Raw genomic sequence first — 23349 nt, 5'->3', positions numbered from 1 at the left:
AAACTATCCTTCAAAATAGATGCAGAAATAAGGTATTTCCGTGAAGAAGACCTCCTCAGAAGATATATGAGTGCTAAACCAGCTCTAGAGAAAATACTTAATAATATTCTCAACAGCAACAGTGAATCAAATACAGCTAAAAACATCAAGGAAACCAGTGAGATCAGTGAATAAACAGCAACAAAAAATCAGGAAAAGGAAAAGACACCAATAGATAAAGAAGAGATTGATAGTAAATAACCAACATGTCTTAATATCTCAATATTAATAGCCTCAACTCTCCAATTAAAAGGCACAGACATGCAGTTTCCAGAAACAGAACCCAACAGTCCGTTGCATTTAAGAGACTCATCTAATCCAAAAAGATATTAATAGAGTAAAAATTAAAGGATAGAAAACAACATTTCATGCATCAAGCAATTAAAATATCATACATGGTAAACTTCAAGCTAAAACAGATTAGAAGAGACAAAGAAGGTCACTACATACCAGTTAAGGGAAGCATCTAACAGGAAGAGATAACATTATAAAATATATATGCACCACATATCAAAGCACCTACCTTCATAAAGCAAACACTGCTGAAAGTAGAAGATCAAATAAACATTTACACAATCATAATAGCAGGTTTTAATACCTCAGTTTCACAAAGAGGTAGATAAACTAACCAAAAAATCAGTAAAGAACTTTCAGAGCTATACCACACGCCTTTGGCACACATGGACTTAATGGATATGTGCAGAGTATTCCATCCTTCTACAACAGAGTATACATTCTTTTCAGCAGCACATGCTGCTTTTTCCAAAATCAGTCACATACAAGTCCACAAAGCCTTCTTAAGTAGAAATAGAAGAATAAAAGTTATCCCCTGCAGACCCTCAGACCACTGTGCAATGGAAATAGAAATCAGTGACTAAGAAATTTTGCAAAATGCAAAAACTGCTGAAAAATTAACAGTACACTCCTAGACAACCGAAGAAATCAGGGAAGAAACTGAAAATTTTCTGGAAGTTAATGACAGTGTTGATACAACTTGCCAAAACCTCAACAAATTGAAGAACTGGGTCTTTGAAAGAAGAAATAAAATAGATATGCCCCTAGCCAAACTTACCACGAGATAGCAAGAAAAGACTCATATCAATGCAATTAGAAATGAAATACTTGAAATCACAACAGATGCTGTGGAAATCCAGAAGATAGTAACTATTTCAAAAATTATATTCCAGCAAATTAACAAACTTTGAAGAAATGCACAGATTTTCAGACATACAACCTTACAAACTACCAAAACTAACCCCAAAAGACATAAAGATGCTTAACAACCCCATAACAAGCAGTGAAAATGACACAAACTAAAAACAAGCTGAAAACAGCAGGGAAACTATTGAGGTCAATGGATAAACAGCAACAAAAAACATCAGAAATAGAAAAAGAATACACCAAAAGATAAAAAAGAGAATGATAGTAAATAACCAACACATCTTCATAAGATCTTATTGTTAATGGCCTCAAGTCTCAATAAAGTTGTGAGTTGGTTGGCTAATTCCTAGATATTTTATTTTTCTTGAAGTGACTATAAAGAATAGTCATTCATCTTAGTCCTGATTTTAGGGAGAATGCTTTTAAAGAACCTCACTACTAAAAAAAGCCAGGACCTGATGGACTCACTGCTGAATTCTACAAAACCTTTAAGTATGATCTATACTAGTACTCTCAAGCTCTCCAGAGAAACTGAAGGGTGGAGTCCTCCTGAACTCATGTATGGAAGTCAATATCACCTTAATTCCAAAACCAGTTAAAGATCCAAGTGAAAAAGAAGGCTAACTGTAGGCTGATCTCCTTAATGAACATAAATGTAAAAATCTTCCACAAGATATTAGAAAATAGAATGTAGCACATTTTTTAAAAGATCATACATCATGATCAAGTAGATTTCATCCCAGAGGTGCAAATGTGGTTCAACAAACAAGGTCAAAATCACATGATCATATCAATAGATGCAGATAAGACTTATGACAAAATTCATACATATACGAATAGTGTGTGTGTGTGTGTGTGTGTGTGTGTGTGTGTGTGTGTGTATAGCCAGCATCATACTAAATGAGGAAAAACTAAAAACATTCCCCCTAAAATCAGGAACAAAACAAGGGTGCCAATTTTACCTCTTCTACTCAATTACAGAGTAATTAGGCAAGAGAAAGTAATAAAGTAATACATATAGGAAAGGAAGAACTCAAATTATCATTATTTTCAGATGACTAATACTCTTCATAGAAAACCCAAAGAACTCAACCAAAAAACTCTTAGAAATAATAAAGAACTTCAGCAGTGAAGCAGCACACAATATCCACACGCAAAAAATCATTTGCATTTGTGTACATCAACAATGAAGAGGATGAGAAGGTAATTATGAAAACAATACCATTCATAGTTACTTCAAGAAAAATAAAATATCTAGGAATTAGCTAAGCCAGGAAATGAAAGTCCTGTATTTAAAAAAAACTACAGTAATCTTTAAAAGGAGATTAAAAAGAACACCTGAAAATGGAAAAATGCCCCCTGCTGCTGGATAATCAGAACCAATATTGTCAAAATGATTATATTCCCAAAACCATTATACAGCTTCAATGCAGTCTCCATTAAAATACCAACAGCATACTTTACAGAATTAAAGAAAACAAACTCTAAAATTATGGTTCACTTATAACCAGAAGAGACCCAGAACAGCAAAAGTGGTTTTGGAAACAAGAACAAAGCAGAAGGCACAGCAAATATCTGACTTCAAACTATATTAGAAAGCAATGGTGGTACAAACAGTATGATACTAGAACAAAAACGGACATGGCTCAATGGAATAAATTCAAGGATACAGAAACTTTCCTTTATACATTTAGCTTTTTGATCTTTGATAAATGGACCAAAAGCATATTTTGGAGGGAAGACAACTACTCAACAAGTGGTTCTGGGAAAACTGGTTATCCGTGTGCAGATTATTGAAATTGTATCCTTCTCTCTCACCATATACTAAACTAAAATAAAAATAGATCAAAGACCTAAACATTAAAACAGAAAAATTAAACCTACTGGAAGATAAAATAGATAAAGACATAGATGTCTTGAGGACGTAGATGTAGAAAAGGGTTTTTTAAAACAGAACCTCAATGGCACAAGAAATAACAAGAACCAACAAATTGGATTATATTAGACAAAAAAGCTTCTATGCAATGAAAGAATCAGTAGCTTGAAGACACAACCTCCAGAATAGGAAAAACTTTTTTTTTATTTAAAGAGAAAAAAGAAAGGAAATTTAAAAACAAAGCAGTAAAAGGGTACAAATAATACAGAATTTCAAGAAAAAAGAATATACAGTAAGAAATTACTAGTTAATAGGTTACATATTGTCATCTTAGAAACAATTGTCCGAATTATAAAATTAAAGCATATAAAGTGGACATTCATACAGTGAGATTGCAGACAGTTCCGTTCACTGATCCAACAAAAGCTCAGTAATATGGTTTTCCATCCTACACACTCAAACATACATGCAGTTATATCCCTTAGACCACCTTCCTTTCCTCTCTTTTTTACAATAATAATTACACTTTTGGGTTTTTTTACTCCCACAGCTCTTATTACTTTTTTTGAAGAGAATAAAACCTAATGTGACTAAACAAAACAGAATCGGTTAGAACAGAAGGATAGGCATAGTACATGATGCAAAAATAGAATATCAGGTGATCAAAAATGGTTATGATTGTGCCTTTTGCTATTTTTAAAAAAGAGTTGCCTATATCATCAGGTATAATAGAATTGATCAAAACAGTACAAAACAGAACCATTAAAACCTGCACTGGAAACCTTACAGGACTTTAAAAGAAGATAATAGTCAAGCCATAATGGGCATCATTGTAAATCTTATTGCCTTCAAAGTGGTTGCCTATACCCTCAAGCTTGATGCTATCAAACAAAATAGAATATTGTATAATCAGACAGAACGAGATGGGGAGAGCAATACTGGAGTTCAAATCAGGTTAATAGGAAAACAAAAAAGTTACTATAATATATCCCACTATTTTTTAATTTAGTTTTCTCTTAATTGAAAAAAAATAAGAAAAAATATGTTAATTTTTTTAAAAGGGTGGAGATTGAGATAAAAGAGGACATTGTAATGGAACAACACAGGTCAGAACTGAACAATTTAAGCATCATTGTGTTTCACCCCCAGATAATCTAACATAATAGTAGTCACCATAGTGCCTCTTTCCTTGAATTATTTGAGTATAACTTCGTATACTATAGTATCATGACAGGTGAATCCATTCAAGAGAATGAAAGAATTACAGGGTATTTAGAACTAGTTAACAGAAAACAAACAACGGATTCTATATTATCTCTTTGCCTATAAAATTTTTGTTTATACTATCGAATATAGTAAAATATAGTAAGATACAACATGTTAAAACCAGTGGAAACAGATAGATGTACAACAGCTTGATGGGACTTCAAAACAAGATGATATTAAATCAGCACTAGCTTTTATGATGTGTTCTTTTCTTCAAAATAGCTATTCGTATTATCACCGATACTAAAATCGAACAACCCAGGTTAAAACCATTGCAATTAATGAGTGAAAAAATTATATGGCTTCAAACCAATATGACTGGGAATCATGATTATCACATACTTTTATGTATTCTTATCGTTTCTTACACTAGGGAAACTATTCGATATTTATACATGTGAGTTCGATTTATTTCACTTATGAGTATGGTCTCAAGCTGCATGCATTTATTTATAAATATCTCAATGTGATCCTTCTTTATAGCTGAGTAGTACTCCATTGTATAAAAATACCACAATTTTTTTATCCATTCCTCAGCTGATGGACACTTAGGTTGTTTCCAAGATCTGGCTATTACAAATTGTGCTGCTATAAACATAGGTGCACATATATCACTGTGGTATGATGCTTTCAGTTCTTCCGGGAATATGCCTAGAAGTGGAATAGCTGGGTCAAATGGACTTCCAGTCCCAGCTTTCTGAGAAATCTCCAGACTGACCTCCACAATGATTGCACTAGTCTACACTCCCACCAACAGTGCAGGAGAGTTCCTTTTTCCCCACAGCCTCTCCAGCATTCGTTGTTGGTGGTTTTCTTGATCTTGGCCATTCTATGGAGTGAGATGAAATCTCAGTGCGGTTTTAATTTGCATTTCTCTAATGACCAGTGATAGTGAACATTTTTTCATGTATTTATTTGCCATTTGTATTTCTTCATCTGAAAATTGTTTATTCACCTCAGATGCCCATTTTTGGATTGGGTCTTTGAATTTTGGGGGTCTGATTTTTTTTTTAATTCTTTATATGTTTTAGACAGAAGTCTTTTGTCTGAGGGGCAGTTCACTAAGATTTTTTCCCATTTTGTGGGTTTTCTTTTCACTATGCTGGAGATTTCTTTTGACGTGCAGAAACTTTTTAATAAGAGGTGATCCCAATTATTGACTCTGGGAAGTATTTCCTGTGTGGTTTGAGTCCTGTTCATGGATTCTCTACCTTCTCCTATGTCTTCAAGGTTTTTACCCAATTTGTCTTCCAATAGATTTAGTGTTTCTGTTTTAATATTTAGATCTTTGATCCATTTAGATTTTATTTTAGTACATGGTGATAGGCATGGGTCTAGTTTTAGTTTTCAGCATATGGAGAGCCAGTTTTTCCAACACCATTTATTAAAAAGACTGTCGTTCTTCCAGTGAACATGTTTGGCCCCTTTATCAAAGATAAGATGGTTGAGTGTGTTTGTAGTTGTGGTTGTATCTTCTAATCTATTCCACTGATCTTTGGCTCTGTTTTGGTTCCAGTACCATGTTGATTTGACTACAGTTGCTTTGTAGTATACTTAAAGTCAGGGATTGTGATACCTCCTGCCTTGTCTTTGCTTCTTAGATCTGTCCTTGCTATTCTAGGTCTCCCCTCGCTCCAGATGAATTTTAGGAGTGATTTCTTGAGTTCTATGAGGTATGTTGATGGTATTTTTATCGGGATTGCATTGAATCTGTATAAAAGTTTTGGGAGAATGGCCATTTTCACAAATTTATTCTTCCTATCCATGAGCAAAGGATGTCTTTCCATTTTCTGAAATCATCTTCAATTTGATTTTTCAGTATATTATAATTTTCCCTGCATAGGTCTTTCACTTCTTTCATGAGAGTAATTCCTAAATATTTCATTTTTTTTTTGTTGCTAGTGTGAAGGGTGTAGCTTCTCTTATTTCTCTCTCTGTGACTTTGTTGTTAGTGTATAGGAATGCTATTTATTTTTGAGTATTGATTCTGTATCCAGCTACATTACTGAATTTATTTATTATATCTAGGAGTCTTTCAATGGAATTTTGGAGATCTTCTATATACAGTATCATGTCATCTGCAAATAATGATAATTTAACTTCTTCTTTTCCTATCTTTACACCTTTTATTTCTCTCTCTTGTCTAATTGCTCTAGCCAGTATTTCCAGTATTATATTAAATAGGAGCAGTGATAAGGGACATCCTTGTCTTGTGCCTGATTTTAAGTAAAGGCCTTCAATTTTTGGCCATTTAGTATGATACTGGCTGTTGGTTTGTCATAGATGGCCTTAATTATATTGAGGTAAAGACCATCTATTCCAGTTTTCTGCAAGGTTCTTATCATAAATGAATGTTGGACCTTATCAAAAGCTTTTTCTGCATCTGTAGAAATGATCATGTGATTCTTACTTTTGGCTCTATTGATATGGTGGATTACATTTATTGATTTATGTATGTTGAACCATCCCTGCATGCCTGGGATGAATCCCACTTGGTATGGAGTGTGATGTTCTTGATGATTTGCTGCATCCTATTTGCCAATATTTTATTGAGGATTTTTGCATCTGTGTTCATTAGGGAGATTGGTCTGTACTTCTCTATGTCAGTTGGGTTCTTCTCTGATTTTGGTACTAGAGTAATATTTGCTTCTAGGAACGATTTAGGAAGGATTGCTTCCCTTTCAATTTCATTGAAGAGTTTGAGGAGTGTTGGCATTAGGTCTTCTTTGTATTTCTTGTAGAATTCTGCAGTGAATCCATCTGGGCCTGGGCTCTTCTTTGTAGGTAAAGATTTAATTATGTCTTCAATTTCATTAATAGAAATTGGGTTATTCAGTAGTTTTACATCTTCATGACCTAGCTTTGATACTTTGTATGCTTCTAGGAATCTGTCTATTTCCTCTGTGTTATCAAACCTTTGAGAGCAGAGGTTTTCAAAATAAGTGTTGATGATCTTCTGTACTTCTGTAGAGTCTGTAGTAATTTCACCTCTTTCCTTACTGCATGAATTTGAGCTTTTTTTTAATAAGGTTGGTTAGGGGCTTGTCGATTTTATTTATTCTTTCAAAGAACCAACTGTTTGATTCATTGATTTTTTTGGATTTTTTTTTTAGTCCCTATTGCATTGATTTCTGCTCTGATTTTTATAATTTCTTCTCTTCTTTTGGCTTTGGGCTTGACTTGCTCTTCTTTTTCTAGATGTTTGAGGTGTAACATCAGATTATCTATTTGTTTTCGTTCTGTTTTCCTGATGTGTGAACTCAGTGCAATAAATTTTCCTCTGAGCACAGCTTTCATTGCATCCCACAGATTCCAGTAAGTTGTATTTGTGTTTTCATTTGTTTGTAGGGATTGTTTAGTTTCTTCTTTAATTTCCTCTGTGACCCACTGATTACTCAAGAGTGTGTTATTCAGTTTTCATGTGTTTGTGGGATTTTTGCGGGATCTTTTATCACTAATTTCTAATTTCATAATGCTATGGTCTGATAGCATGCAAGGGATAATTTCAACCGTTTTGTGTTAATTTAAATATGTTCTGTGAATTAATATATGGTCTATTTTAGAGAATAACCCATGTACTGCTGAGAAGAACGTGTATTCTGTTGTTGTTGGGTGATATACTCTGTATATGTCTATTAAGTCCATTTGTTCACAGGTGCAATTCAGTTCTTTTATTTCTTTGTTGATTTTCTGTCTGGTTGATCTGTCCATTGGTGTCAATGGTATGTTAAAATCTGTTAGAATTGTGTTACTGCTAATTTGGTTTTTCATTTCTGTTAATACTTATTTTATATAACTGGGTGCTCTGGAGTTTGGTGCATATATATTTAAGATAGTTATCTCTTCCTCTTGGAGTTTTCCCCTAACGAGTATGTAATGACCTTCTTTATCTCTTCTGATCATTATTGGCTTGAAGTTCACATTGTCTGCACACAGAATAGCTACCCCCACTTTTTTTGCGGGGGAGAGGGGTTCTATTGCATGAAGTATTGTTTTCCATCCTTTGACTCTTAGTCTGTGAGTATCCTTTTGGGTTAGGTGGGTTTCTTGTAGACAGCATATGGTTGGATTTTGTTTCTTGATCCATTCTGCTAGTCTGTTTTTTTTTAATTGGTGCATTGAGACCATTTACATTAATGGTTATAACTGTTATATATTGGTTTATTGTTGACATGTTACCTTTCTGCTGTTGCATCTTTATCTTTCTGCTCTGTTTAATTGTCTGCTTTGTTTAGTGGTTTTTTCCTAAATGTATCTAGGTTGTCTTTCAGTATTCTTTGCAGGGTTGGCTTGGTGATCATGAAGTTTTTCAGCTGTTTTTTGTCATGGAAGTATCTTATTTCTCCATCGATTGTGAAGGACAGTTTTGCAAGGTACATCAGTCTAGGTTGGAAATCATTTTCCTCTAGGATCTGGAATACTTCACTCCATGCTCTTCTTGACTTTACTGTTTGTGCTGAGAAGTCTGCTGTGATTCTGATAGGTTTTCCTTTATAGGTGATCTGTCTTTTCTCTCTGACAGCTTTTAATATTCTATTCTTTTGTTTGATTTCTGGGATGGTCATTATTATATATCTGGGTGTAGTTTTACTTTGGTTATGGCTTTTGGAGTTCTATATGCTTCATTGATCTTGATATCAGTTTCCAATCTCATGTTTGGGAAATTTTCAGCTATTACTTCTCTAAATATCCTCTTGACATCCTTTATGTGGTCCCCTTTTTCATTTATCCCTATCAACCTTATGTTGTTCCTCTTTGCGTCATCTTGCGAGTGTTGAATTGTTATTTCCTGATTTCTTGTTATTTTTAAAAGATCTTTCCTTTCCTATTCACTGGCTGCAATCTTGTCTTCGAGGTCTGAGATTCTATCTTCACATTCATTGAGGCGGTTTTTACGACTTTCAATGAGTTTTTGATTTCCTGTATATCTCTTTGCATCTGCTTTATGTATTCTCTTTGTTTCTTATATTGTTCATCCAGGGATTCTATCTTTTTGTTTAGTTCCTCCAATTTTTTAACTGTGTCTTCTTTAGATATGTTCAGCATCTCCTTCATTTCTTTATTATTTCTTCTTTTACCTGAGAGATTATTTCTAGTTTGAATTCCTTTAAGGCTTCCCAGAGTTGCTTCTTTATTTCAGTTACTATTTTTTCAGGTATTTCAGGTATGTGGCATGTATTTTCTTCTATGCACATGGCTCCTAGGCTTTCTGGGGATGGGCTGGATGTTTGAGATTGCATTTTGGTCTTTAGTTTTGTCATTTTCCTATATTTTCGAGCTTCAAGTGTTGTTCCAAGTGAGGGAGAGAGGTCCGCCGGGCTGGGATGAAGTTCCATGGATTGGCTGGACTCACTGGTCCCAGCAGGAAACTGCGAGCTGGTCCCCAGGCGAGGAAGAGAGTTCTGCCAGTCTGGGATGGGATTCCACACCTCAGCCCCACTCGCTGGTCTCAGAGGAAACCGTGGGCTGGCCCCCAGGCAAGGAAGAGAGTTCCACCCGGGAAAAACTTTTTACCACCTACTTCTCAGACAGAGCATTAATATCTACAATACTCAAAGAACTCAAAAAGTATTAAGCCATCTGAAATTAAAGACCCAGTCAAGAAATGGGCAAAAGAAATTTACAGGTGCTTCACAAAGGAAGAAATATAAGTAATCAACAAATATATGAAAAAATGGTCAACATCTGTGATCATTATGCAAATTGAAACACTAAGATTTCATCTCACCCCAGAAAGAATTGCAGTCTTTAAGAAATCAAACAATAAGTAATACTGGTAAGGCTGTGGTGAAAAAGGAACCCTCGTTCATCATTAGCAGGGCTATGAGCTAGTACAACCATTATGAAAATCAGTGTGGAGATTTCTCAAAGTAACAAGGCTAGAAATTCCACATGACTCTGCAATCCCCTTGCTAGGTATCTTTCCCAAAGAGCTTAAGACATTGTAATACAGTGCATATTAATGTTTATAGCAGTATAATTCATAATAATGAAATCCTGGGAATAGCCTATATACCCACCAACAGATGATTGGATAAAGAAAAAGTAATATCAATATATAATGGAAATGGAATACTACTCTGCTGTACAGCAGGACAGATTTGAAGACATTTGTAAGAAAATGGGTGCACCTATAATATTGAATGAAATAAACCAGATACACAAGCTTAAATACCGTGTGGTATCTCTCATTTGAGTAAGGCAGAGTACAAAGAAAAAGAATAATAAAAGATGAATAGAAGGGGACAAGAAATGGATCTCTTGCCGTGGAGAAGTAGTCCAAGGGAAAAAATGGAAGGGGGCAAGAGCAGGGGATGGGGAAATAGGTAAATAAAAACATGCCATGTACGGGCACCTAATAACCTCGATGAATGTAAGCATTATATTGCTATCACGTGAGCTAAGACTAGTAGTATCAACGTGAACGAAACGTAGGATAGGAGGGTGAGAAGAGGAGAGGGAACTGCCCGAGGTAATTATATAAACTGCAAGTGTACTCATATATTGTTTTTAATTTTAAATTTCAAACAAGTAAACATAAGGAAGCTCTGTTGTTTGCAGCAACATGGATGAACCATGAGGACATTATGCCACAGGAAACACAAGAGTTTTGTTTGTATTTTAGAATCACCAAGTCCCCTGAAGCCCTCCCTTGAGAATCAAGAGATAGGCATCCCCAAGCTGAGCTTTTGCTGTGAGTACAAACAGAGACTATAACTTGCGTGAGGACCCACAGAGTCGAAAATGTGGAAGAGGAAGGAGAATCATTGCCAAGGGCAGCCAACAAGACTGCGCTTGAGCCTTGGTGTGGTTTGGACATGTGGTGTCTCGTGCGTCTGGAAGAAGACCGGGTCAGAGGAGCTATAGCTGGCTGTGAGCAGCTGGGGCCTAGCTGGAGGTGGGTCAGCAGAGAGGACCTCTCCCTACCTGGCTCCTCCCTTCTCCCTGCTTCCTGGTCACCATGAGGTGAGCAGCTTTCTTCCGCCGTGCCCTTCCTGCCTTGCACTGCTGCCAGTGCCCAGATGAGTGGCTGCCTTTTCTAGTTGTATTCTTAGCTGATCAGGGACCATAACTGAGCCAAAATAAGCCCTCTTCCTTTGAGTTTGGGGTGTTATGTGTTGAGGCTCAGGGACAAGAAACTGACTAAGAGGCCCCTACGATGATCCCCAGCCTTCCTGCAGCCCCGGCCCCACTGCTGGGTGGGGGGCCATGTCACCTCCACCCTCTGGACTTTTTCCATGCTGCACCCCCAGTCTGAAGCACCATGCCTTTGTCTCTCTGTCACCTCGGATAGAGCAGCCTCCTCTCCTCTGCCCTGCAGAAACCCCACTGGTCCTCAAGAACCAGAATAAAGATCCCTTGATTTTGCCACCTGCCCCCAACCTGGTCAAATCAATGCCACTTCCTCTATTTGCTGTCAAGCTATGCCCCAACTCTTTGACAGCCTCTCTAGAGGACAGAGAGTTATCCACGCACCTGTGCCCACCGACGCAGTCCTGAGCTCTGCCCCAGAAAGAGGAAGTTTGCCAGCTCTGAGTCCCAGGCCTGCACCCAGTGCACGTTTTCTGAATGTGTGAGGATGTAGCCAACCCAAAATCTGACAAGTTTGCATTCATATAGCCCAGGCACTGCCCACCCCCTGCTGCCCACTACCAGGAGAAGACCCGCTCTGCCACCACCTGGAAGCCCCATGTAGCCACCTGCTCCTGGGCACTGGCCCTGGCCAGACCCTATTCTGGTTTCCGGGACATCAGGCACATCTCGGCTTTTTTTGTGAGCCCCTCAATCTATGCTTTGAAATTCATTCACTCTGCATGGAGATGACGCTTTCACTGGAAAAGACGGTCTTTTGATATTTCACATCGTCCTTAATGAAGTCTCCCAAACACATCACGTCACCAGCCATGCATTTGTGGTTGCTTCTCTGAGATGCCGCATGGTGTGACCTTAGAGCCCCAGGCGTGCCAGTCAGCCCTGAATCCCGGCTTTGTTCTATGAGCAAACTGTGGCCTGGAGGAAGGAGCTGAATCACAGGCTTCCCAGGAAACACAGGCAGTCTTTGACTTGTGAGTGGGAATCGTCCCCCAGCAGACTTTGCATGAGAGGACGGACCCAGCCTGTGCTTACCTTACCTCAGGTCTGCTGTCTCTGGGAGAAAGATTCAGGCTGCAGGGCTCTGGCTTCAGGCAATAGAATGCAGTGCTCTGGATCTCTACCTTTTTCCCTAGCCTGTGTGACCCCACACTCCCTTTCGACCCTGGAGGAGGCAACAGTTGGGCACAGTGGGGCTGGAGTGCAGTAGAATCTGGGAGCAAGTGCCTCAGTTTACCTAGCATTGTGGTAAGAAAATACCCACTACAAGTTAAAGGAGGAAAGGTTCGTTTCAACACACATTTAGGGGTTTCTGTCCACAGTCAGCTGGCTCCAAGGCGAGCTGTCAAAAGTGCACCACAGAGAAGAAACAGTCCATGACATGGCAAGCAGGAGATAAGCAGGCAAGCAAACAAGCTGCCCTTTCCTCTCATCCTTTCTAGAATACCTACCCTTTGTGTGGTACCACCCATACCCAGGGGGGCTTTCCCATTATCCACACCCAGAACTATGCCAAACCAATCGGTGGGCTAATTTATACTACATGCCCGTAATCCCAGTGTCATACACCCGGATCCAGCCTGAAGAAGCCCCATCATGAGGCTTTGGAGGGACACTGAAACATTCTGCCCCTGGCATCCCTTTATGCAAAAGGCATTTAGTCCATCTCTAAGAGTTCCCAAAGTCCTAATGGTTTCAGCACTGCTGAAAAGTTCAAGTACAAAGTTTTCAAGATTAAAGGCAAACTGTTAGCTGTGAGCCCTCTGTACAAATGAAAAGAAAGTTAAACACTTCCAGCATTCAGTGGCATAGATAAACATTCCTCTTCCAAAAAGCACAAATAGGGGGAGAGAAAAGAACAGGTCTAAAATCAGTCCAAACCCCAGCAAGGCAAACGTTAAGCCCTGTCCTCCATGTCCAGCATGTGAGGCCGTTTATGGCAAGATGTGATCTCCGTGCCACCTTAGCGAGGCTGAGTCTGGCCTGGCCCCATCTGACCAGGTCCTCTCGGCTGTAGCACGGAGGCCGGAGACCTCCTTCCCTGTCCTGGGGACCCTGTTTCCTGCTCCTCCTCCCATGCCCGTTGTTTAGCTGGTGCTTGACTCCCTCTGCTTGCTTCTGAGAAGCTGGGGGTCCCAGGGCCTCTCCTCCAGGTTGTTGCTTGCACCACCTGCTTGACCGTCCCCTGTACACACGGGTCTGTCACCGCCCACAGCCCAGACCCCTCTTTTCTGCATCCCCTGCATGCAGCGCCCTAACTCTGTCCCTTCCCGTCCAGGGATAGAAACCTTGGTCTTCCGCAACACACTCCCAGGGTCCCTGGTCCTGATGCCACGTAACTCCACACGGTCAGCCCTCAGCCCCACTCTCAGCCTGCACCACGGTCTCCCCGGGGCACACAGGGTCTTAGAGAAGTGTGCTAGAATTCCCTCTTCTGATTATTCTGATGTTTAAAAGGGAGAAATTAAGCCTAGGTGAATATTTCTCTTAGGTTGACAGTAACATGTGAGTCAACTGTGTGAACACAGAGGGGATGTACTGAAGACATCTTAGTGATGGGGCACGCAGTCAGAGGAGCAGGGTACCCCTGCCCAGCATCACCCTGGGGCCCAATCCCATGAGTAGGGCCCCCAGGCGCCATGCTCTTCTAGTTGTAAGAAATAGCATATGAAAACATAAAGCATAAAGAAGCTGCAAGTTTGTGGATCTCTTGTGAAGGTGAGAGGCCCGGAGACGGTGTGGCAATTCCAAAAATGTGTAAGACCCAGCTTCTTTGAACACACTGCTCTGCCCTTTTCAACCTATGCTTTCCAGTTCATGGGTCAAAATGGCTGCGTATACTCCAGCCAAGTCATCCACAGTCCCTTAACATGACACTAGAAGGACAAGGTGAAGAAAAACATGCCTCCCCTCTCTTTAAGGATACTCTATGGGTCATAGTGGTACACACTTACAACCACAGCACTCTGGAGGCTGAAACAGGAGGATTGCCATGAGTTTGAGGCCAGCCTTGGCTACATAGTGAGTTCAAAGCTGAACCATATAATGACATCATGTATCATAAAAGTACACTCTGGTAATTAAAGATAAAGATGTTTGTTTATAAAGGGATTGATCTACCAGAGCAATAGCAACCTCAAATTTATTAGCAACACCAAAAATAGCTGCTGAATCAAAAATTAACAGAAACACAAGGGGACAGATGAACTTGCAGTCATGGGAAGTGCTTTTCAATAATGTATCTTTCTCAGTAACCAACAGAATACCGCAGAACAAAACCAGTGGGGACACAGAAGATGTCAGAGTGTAGTGAACACGTGTGGCCTGAACATGCGGTTCTGTCCCTATGGTGACAAGATTCTCATTCCTCCCACATGCATGTGAAACACACAGCCATGGGCTGACCTTGTAAGAAGTCACTTACACCACCTGCCTGCTGGCAGTTCACCGTGGCACGAGTGCCAGAAAGGAGGCAGGGAAATGTCACCTGGCCCTCTGTGGCAGTCATTTTGTTATACTGCACAGAGAGGTTTAGTAACTCGCCCAAGGTCACACAGCCTATACCTGGCAAAGCCAGCTTTCAGATCAGGCATCCAACCCCACGCTGGCAACAGCACTGCTCTGCCACGCCCAGCACCTGAGACTTCCGGGAAACCATTTTTAAATGCAGGTCTCAACTTGGATGTGTTAATATCTTTATTCCTTCTGCAAAAGACTGGACAGGGCCCGGGTGTTTCCCCTGACCCTTCCTCTCCCACCAAGGACTGAAATTCTACCACCAAAATGGGTTTCTTTTTGTGAAGTCCTGTTCTCTTCCGAAGTTCTTTTTAGAAATGCAACTTCCCAGCTGGGCACGGAAGACACATGCTTATGTAAGTTGCTCAGCCTGGGCAACTTAGTGACTTAGCCAGACTCTGTCTCCAAACATAGCTAGGTTTGTAGCTCGGTGAGAAGGCCCTGAGCTGGGTCCCAGTACCACACATCATGCATACAGGGCATGAGGAGCCGGGAGAGAAGTCAGTGAGTAGAACAGGCCATAGGCTCCGTCGGGCGGCGCTGGCCGTGAAGCCCAAGGACTGGTGCAGAAGGATCAGCACAGCCCCAAGCTTGGTGTCTGGCTGACCCCATCTGCCACCATGTTTCACAAACTTCCTTTTTTCTCCCTCTGTCTTTCTTCCACCTCCCTGCCTCTGAGACTAAATTGGAGAAAAATGGCTTTTGTCCTTTTTTTAACAGGAAGACTAAAAGTTTTAAATTACCTTCTCCAAGGTCTGCAAATAGAAATCTTAGAGCAGACAGCCACGCATGCTTTTCTGTTTCTGTGAGCCCTGAGCTTTGAAATCAAAGGCCCAGCAAGGCCTCGGGAGGAAGCAAGGGGAGCTTAGCCACGCACCAGCCCAGGAGGAAGCGAGCAGGCTGGGAGACTGCTGGGGTGAAGGAGATGGACATATGCAGAGTCCGTGCTTCTCACTGTGGTCCCGGAGTACAACGAGCTTCCCTGAATGGGGACAGTTCCTGGAGGGGCAGCTGCTGGCAAGCATGGCGTCGAGGTGCCAGGTGAAGGCTGGAGATTAGAGGTCCATCCTTTCCAGAGCAGGCAAGCTTGGCAGCATGGCAGCCCTTCTCTACTTCCCTCATGGTTCCCAAGTCCTCCATCCACCAGTCAGGACCAGAGAGAGAATGCCATGCTAGAGAGAGACTGGGAATCTCAAGACTGGATTCTGGAGTTTTGACCTCAGCTCTTTGGCATGGAGTAACACGATCATTTGTGGAGTTATCATTTGTGGAGTACTTTCTAGATGCTGAGGATTATCTACTAAAACTTTATGTAGATTCACCCTTAACCATCTAAATGGTCTTCTGGCATAGGCGTCACTGTGATGTAGATTTGCAGGTCAGGCCTCTGAGTTATGGGAATCAGATACTTGTGCAAATCCACATCATAAAACGGTCCCGTGAGTCTCACATCAATCATGCGACAGATCAGTATTTGAGCCCTGTCATCAAACTTTAGAGACGCTCATATTTCCTGCCAAACTGCTGGGGCTGTCTGGAGCTGTTTCTTCAAGTGAAAAGTCAGGGAGCCAGGGCCAGATGGGGAGAATAACAGTAGCTGAGATCCATGTCCACACAGCCACTCTGTGCCATGTTCCTGCTGTGTGTGTGCAGAGGGTACAGTTTACCAGTGCCAAGTACATAGCGTGTATGTGTCTGTGTGTGTGGCAGGCACACACGTGCTGCAACATAGAATGAAAACACAACAAGGCCCATGCAAGGTCTGCAAAAGAGCTGTGGGTCAGGTCCATATCATGAGGACCAAGCCGACATCCAAGATGGTGCAAATGCCACCCAGTAGGTGTACAGTGGCCAGCGCATGTGCTGATCCCTGCTCTGGGCAGCCACCCAAAAGCTCAGCAGGCCACACAGCTCACATGCCTCTGGCCTGAGAGGCTGAAGTATCTCCGCAGCTTCCTGGTGTTCTTTGCAGGCCTGGTGACCATGTGTTCTTTGCAGGCCTGGTGATCATGGCCCATTTCAAGAGCGAACAGGATGACTGGCTGGTCGTCTACCTGAAGTATTTGCTCTTTGTCTTCAACTTCTTCTTCTGGGTAAGTGAACTCTGTACAAGCATCCCTTTCCCTAACAACAAGGAGTCGGTTGATTTCTTCCACATCCAGAGCCACTGAGGGGCAGGTCCTGCACAGCAGTCTGTGCCTTTGTTCCTAAGGGAAACCAGAGGGTTGCCTCTATGACAGTCTCACAAGCCTCACAGAAGTCAGATGCTGTCTTGGTTACTTTTCTCCTGTTGCTGAGACAAATACCTGACACTCAAAATTAAAGATGGAAGGCTTATTTAGCTTGCAGTTTGTGGATGATTCTGTCCATTATCAGCTGGTTCCAAGACAGGGTGGCATGGCACGGAGCAATACTTTAAGGCAGCAGAAGACAGCAAAAGCAGCAAGAGGTGGAGAGAGCAAGTCTCTTTTTTCTCCCTTATATTGTAAGCAGACTATGCCCCTGGAGTGGGTATAGCACTCACACCATCTCCATGCCCTCAATTTGCACAGAGGAGGATATTTACAAAGGAACCTAGATCCCTGCTGAATCACTTAGTTGAACTTCTGACCTTCTCAAACTGACACAAAGAACAATATCCTAGAAGTAGCAGCTTGTCCTCTAGCCCCCACAAGATGTAGAGTTGCTGAGTTACTTGGTAAAGCTTCTAGACTTCTCAAATAGATACAGTCTATCAATCATAGCAATCTACTCCTTGTCAATTTGGTAAACCAGACACATTTCTTTAAACCCAGGTCTCCAGATACAAAGACATGCTTATGCCTATCATTTCACAGCTTGAAAATTATAACAGGTTTAACAATACCTAAAAGCCAGTATTGTCTATCAATATTATACCACATTAGAACCAGAACATTCTTCCCTTGCCCCGCCCCACCCCGCCACAGACTCATGCATATCCCTTTATGCAAAAGGCATTTAGTCTATCTGCAAGGGTTGCCAAAGTCCTACCAACTTTAGCATTGGTGAAAAGTCCAAGTCCCAAGTCTTCTCTGAGATTTATCTGCAAGCCCCTGTACAAATGAAAAGTTAAACACTTTCGCATTCAATGGCACAAGATAAATATTTTTATTCCAAAAGTTACAAACAGAGAAATATAAAGCAAGTTCAAAACTCATCAGGGCAGACATTAAGTCCTGCAGTTCCCTGTGCAGCGTCTGAGGCAATCTGTGACAAACTGAGCCCAGGGGGTTAAGTGGCCTCATCCCTGTGGCACTTCCAGTGGGTTTAACTTCTCTCTTAGGCCTGCTTTGCTCCTTCCTTGCAGCTTTCCTTAGATGATTCATAGCTTTTCCAAAATTCTGGGGTCTTCCCTGCACCTTTGACTTCACACAGTTTCACACTGCCCTCTCAGAAGCATATTGCCTGGCCTCCCAAGCCTTCTGGAATTGAGGTGGCAGTCCTTTTAATCCCAAAACTCTTGCATTCTGCATGCACCTAAAACCAGCACCACGTGGATGCCAAGGTCTGCTGGTAGCTCAAACAGTAGCCAGGCTTTCCTCTCTCTTGGCTGTAGAGGTCAAGTGCCTGGACCACTGGGCACTCTGAATCCAGTTCTGAGGAACAAATTGTCTATGCCATTGCCATTCTGGAATGTGGTGCTCTGCAGCTTTCTTCTCAAAGCAAAGTCTTTCACCTTTGAGGTTTTTGAGACTACAAAGAGTAGATGCTGCTTTTTGTGATGCCTTCAGGCCATCTTTTGTATCCTCCTGGTCCTTGTTAGCAATCGAGATTGCCTCAGCTCTATCTTTGCAGTCCACGGCTTTGTTGGAGCTTCCTTTCCAGCCAAACTCACAATGTTTTAAATCCTTCTGTTGGGTTCTTCATTCTTGATTCACAATATAAATCTGGCTAAAAGTCCCCAACAGTAGCCAAGCCACAGCCTCAACATTGAACTGCCTTGAAATTTCTTCTGCCAGATGATTTAGTCCATCACCCTTCTGTTCTTGCTGTTTTTGCTGTCTTGTGCCACTGCCTTGAAGTATTTCCTCTGCTCCATACCACCTGCCTTGGAACCAGCTGATTATAGATTGAAACCTCCACAAACTGTGAGCTAAACAAACCTTTTCCTTCCTTAATTTTGGGTGTCAGGTATTTTGTCCCAGCAATGAGAGAAAAGTAATCAAGACAGATGCCAAGGTGGCCTCATCTCCCTTTCCATGCACTTTCCTTCAGACATTTGATGTGGATCAGCCAAGATCATGATAGAGCAATGCAGGCTGGATGGATCCAGCCTAGCAGCAGTTTTTGGGAAGAAGGCAGCCATTTGATGCTATGTGTCAAAAAACAGAACAATTTAATGCTTGTTTAAATGTGTTTTTCAAAATTCCTGTGATGAGCAATGCACCAATCTGCCACTTTTGCCTTCCTGGGCAAATGTCTCTTGGAGAAGGGACAGTGTCTGATGAGGTGATAAACTGGATGCTGCAGACCATGAGCTGTGTGGGGTGAGAGTCCCTACATTCTCAGAGATATTCCAGTGGGGTGTTTAGGATTCTTACTGAGTGAGCATTTTTTTTTTGTAAGAATGTTTTTCTTGATCATTTTCAAATGGCTTATGTGCACATTACAGATAATCTCCAAAAGACTGAAAAGTATAAGAAAATAAAAATTGCCTATATTACATAGTATTGGCTTCCCATAATAGGGTGGCCTTAGTGGCAGCAGCATTTACCCTCACAGTCCTGAAGACAAGAGATCCAAGTCAGGTGTCCTCAAGATCACCCTCCCCCTGAGGCTTGGGCAGACCTTCTTCTTGCCTTTAGCAGCTTTGGGCGAAGTTGGTGACTCCTGACAGTTCCTGGCTCACTATGGCAGCAACACAAAAGTCTCCATAGCTCCTCACATTCTGGACCCCATCTGTGTCTCCATGCACCACTTTCATCTTCTAGAACAGAATGCTCCCTGGATCAGGGCCACAGGAATAACCTCATCTTAACCTGATTCCTGCTTCCAGGACTTCCAAAGAAGCTCATGTTCACAGCATCTGGGGACCAAGGGTCTGCATATGTTCTTCAAGAAATTGTTCATCTCATATTGCTTGCCAGGGAAGGGTAGGGAGAAGCCCTGTCAAAATGTCCTCTAGACTTGCACTGGTCGGGGGCATGAAATACTTGGGCTTCAGAGACAGTTGGAGTGGATCAAATGGTTGGAGAGGTAAAATGGACAAGATTAGGAATTAACTGGGTGGGTGAGAGGGATGATGGAACCCAACATTTGTACAGGGAACTAGAAAAAGAAGCAGTTTAGGATCAGACATAGACATCATGGCCTTCAGTCCCCAGGAGACATCTGAGCAGGTGTATCCTGTGGACAATTAGCTCACAGCTCCAGGCCTTGGGAGCCAGCCAGGCCAGCACCTCAGACTTGAGAATTGTCCCCAACTGAATGGCAGCAATAAAAATGGAGTGATCAGGGAGCTGGGAAGAGGAGAGGAAAGACTGAGATGCAGGCATCTCCAGGGACAGGGCTGAGTTTGGGTGACCAGCAGTGCCTGGTGTCCCAAAGGGAGGGAGTTCCCAGATGGGGCAGGGGTTGCTGACACCAGGAGAGGATGGGTAATGACCTTTAGGGAGTCAAGGAAGAGGGGCCGCTGGGGCAGGGGACTAAGAGAGATGTAGGTCAATGAAACGGGAGCCTAGCAGGCCTCTGGGTAAGCAGAGGAGACATAGTAAGCACCCCACTGCCTGGAACATCCACTGGGCTGAACCACAGGAGCAGTGGTGTGTGGAGAGCTGCACAGGCAGGGGTTGGAGAGGCAGAGCTCCATGTAAACTCTGCTCCTGGGCCCCAGGCAGGAGGGAAAGGCTATGTCCATGGGCTCCAAAGCACCAAGGCTGATGTGGGTGACCACATGGTGACACAGTGACCATCCTCAAGAGTCCCTTTCAGCCAGAGTGGACCAAGTCTACATTCCTTTGGAGCCTTAAGGAGAAGGGTGTGGTAGACAGACAGGTGAGCAGCAAGTGCATTCCCAGAGTGGCCACTAGGGAAAGGCATTGCCCTTAGCTTTCCCCAGCTTCCTACTAGAAGCATCCTGACCTGGCATCTGCCTGGATGCAGACCAGTCTCCCAAGACCAACCAACACAGCCTCGTTCTTGTGACAGCAGTGGCGGCTGCAGAAGTTCCAACCTCAGTCAGTGGTGCACAAAGTCATGGTGTTCAGTCCTGTTCAACTGCCATGCCATCTTCAGGAGATACAGGGCACACTACCAGTCCCCTCCTGAACCTCAGTTATAAAACACAGTGGGGCCTGTGTCTACACTGGGCGTGCCTAACACCTGCCCCGCGGGAGAGTCGTGAGGCCGAGTAAAGCAGGACCTCAGTGTATTCCAGGCTGCTGCTCATAGTCACCACCCCCCACAAATCCAGAAAGGGAGCCAGGAGCAGAGGCCAGGCGCCCAAGTTGGGAGGAACGGGGTGAGAGCACTACTCCCTCTTCCCCGGTGTGTCTCCTTGATACGCTCTATCAAAGCCCAGTGTGGGATGGAGGAGGCCCAGGGCTGCCTGCGCCATGCTGCCCTGCATTTGCAAGATGCTGTTGGGTTGGGGCCTTACCTGTGTTATCCAATGCCTAACTCTCAAGGCTCTTATCATTATATCCTCATTTCATAAATGCAGAGCAGGCTCACTAATATCAAATTCTCACCCCAGACCTTATACTAGTGATAGGCAATGCTAACATGGTATTCAAATACCAGGTCAGCAATTTTAACAATTCTTTAAAAATTCATTCCACTGTTTGTATTAAGCACCTATGAAATGTCAAGCATAGTTCTAACTGGTCAGAACACATCAGTGAAAAGGTTTCCTGCTGTCTGGACCAGACTGTGGTGGCCTTCCTCAGGCTGGACCCTCCACTCGTGTCATCCTGGTAGATCCGCCCAGCTCCCCTCGAGCTGTCAGTTAGATACCACTTTGCAGACTGTGGAACTCTTTCCCTAGCTGGCAAGCTCCATAATTGCCAGAAGCTCCATTATTTGCCACAGAAAGTTCAGTGCAGTGGCTGATCTGTGTCCCCTCCAAGTTTACACGCTGAAGCTCTGACCCCAATGGGACTGATCTGTAGACAGGGCTTTTAGGAGCCAAATAAGGAAGAGTAAGTGATCGTGAAGGTGGGCGCTGAGCCCAACAGGAAGTACAAAGGGGTCTCCATGGCAAGCACTACACAGACCACATGAGGACCCACAGGAAGGCTGCCAGCAGCCAGCCAGGAGCTGAGTCAGCTAGGGTCTTGGCCTTGGACTTCCAGACCCCAGAACTGGAAGAAATAAATTATCTTGCTTAGGCCACCCACTGTGTGACATTTCATGATGATAGCCCAGGCAGACTAAGCGGTTAGACTAAGCCATTAGTCATCACCCACGTAAGAGACACATGGCCATTCATGGTGGTGCACACCTATAATCCCAGCTACTTGGGAGATTGAGGCAGGAGGATTGTAAATTTGAGCCAGTCTGGGTAACTTAGAAAGAAAATGCCTTAAAATAAAATTTAAAAGGGACTGGGAATACGGTTTCTAGTAGAGCATTGCAAGGCCTGGGTTCAGTCCCTACCCTCACAAAAGAAAGAAAGATAATGAAAAAAAACACATCAAGTGTAAAAAATATTAGCAGCAAGCATTACTCATAAAACGAAACTCACCCTCACAAATGTGACACACTCTGATACTTTCTCTGCGATTGCTATTATTAAATGTGGGTTACAACCCACTAAATTTATTTCATGAGCCCGATGGTCACATTCCAAGGTTTGAAAGCCCCAGAGCATTCCCCACATCTGTCCAATCACATTAGAGGTCAACCTTCCTGTTGCCCTTGCCCTGGACTGCCTCCAACAGGCCTTCCTAGCAGGGGCCCAACCTGACATGGCTCTCACACCTTCTCAGGAGCCCAGAAAACACAAGAGATTTGCCAGTGTGGCTGCCTACGAACAGCGTATCTTCTCCCCTCTTTTTCTGCATGACTCCCTATAGCTCCCAACAGTCCTGCAATGTTGTTCTCTAATTTATTATTTTAATTAGTTACTTGGCTGTGTTAGTAATCAAAACTTTCCAGGAGCTCTGGAGCCTCCCAGGAGCTGTGCCAGGCTATTAGAAGAGGCTGGAGTGGCTGCCTCTGCTCAGGAGTTCTGTCCTCCCTGAAAATCAGCTCAGCCTTGATGCTTCCATGCGAAACCCTGGTACCCCTTCCAGAAGGGACCAAGGCTCACAGGTGACAGAAAAGATGGCAGCTCAAGCCCCTGCCCCAGAGTGTGAGGGCTGGAGGTTGACACTTCTGGGGACAGCAAAGACCAGGGAGGGAAGAGCCTTCTGCTCATGTCCTGTCCAAGCTAGGAA

At 42.5% G+C, this 23349-nt stretch overlaps 1 protein-coding gene across 6 annotated transcripts in view; it reads left to right on the top strand.

Moving 5' to 3' along the window:
• Window positions 1-23349, top strand: part of Tspan11 (tetraspanin 11) — an 89233-nt gene that overhangs the window by 29837 nt on the left and 36047 nt on the right. For all 6 annotated transcript variants that reach the window (XM_063237686.1, XM_063237685.1, XM_003463264.5 and 3 more), the window contains exon 2: window positions 16949-17043. In XM_063237686.1, coding sequence (XP_063093756.1) covers window positions 16949-17043 — 95 coding nt within the window. The remainder of the gene's footprint in view (window positions 1-16948; window positions 17044-23349) is intronic.

Source organism: Cavia porcellus, unplaced genomic scaffold, assembly GCF_034190915.1.
Source record: "Cavia porcellus strain 051 isolate PalLab524CR breed Dunkin Hartley unplaced genomic scaffold, mCavPor4.1 scaffold_27, whole genome shotgun sequence".
Taxonomy (NCBI): domain Eukaryota; kingdom Metazoa; phylum Chordata; class Mammalia; order Rodentia; family Caviidae; genus Cavia; species Cavia porcellus.
Note: the sequence above shows the minus strand (reverse complement) of the source record. Positions and strands in the feature narration are given on the sequence as shown.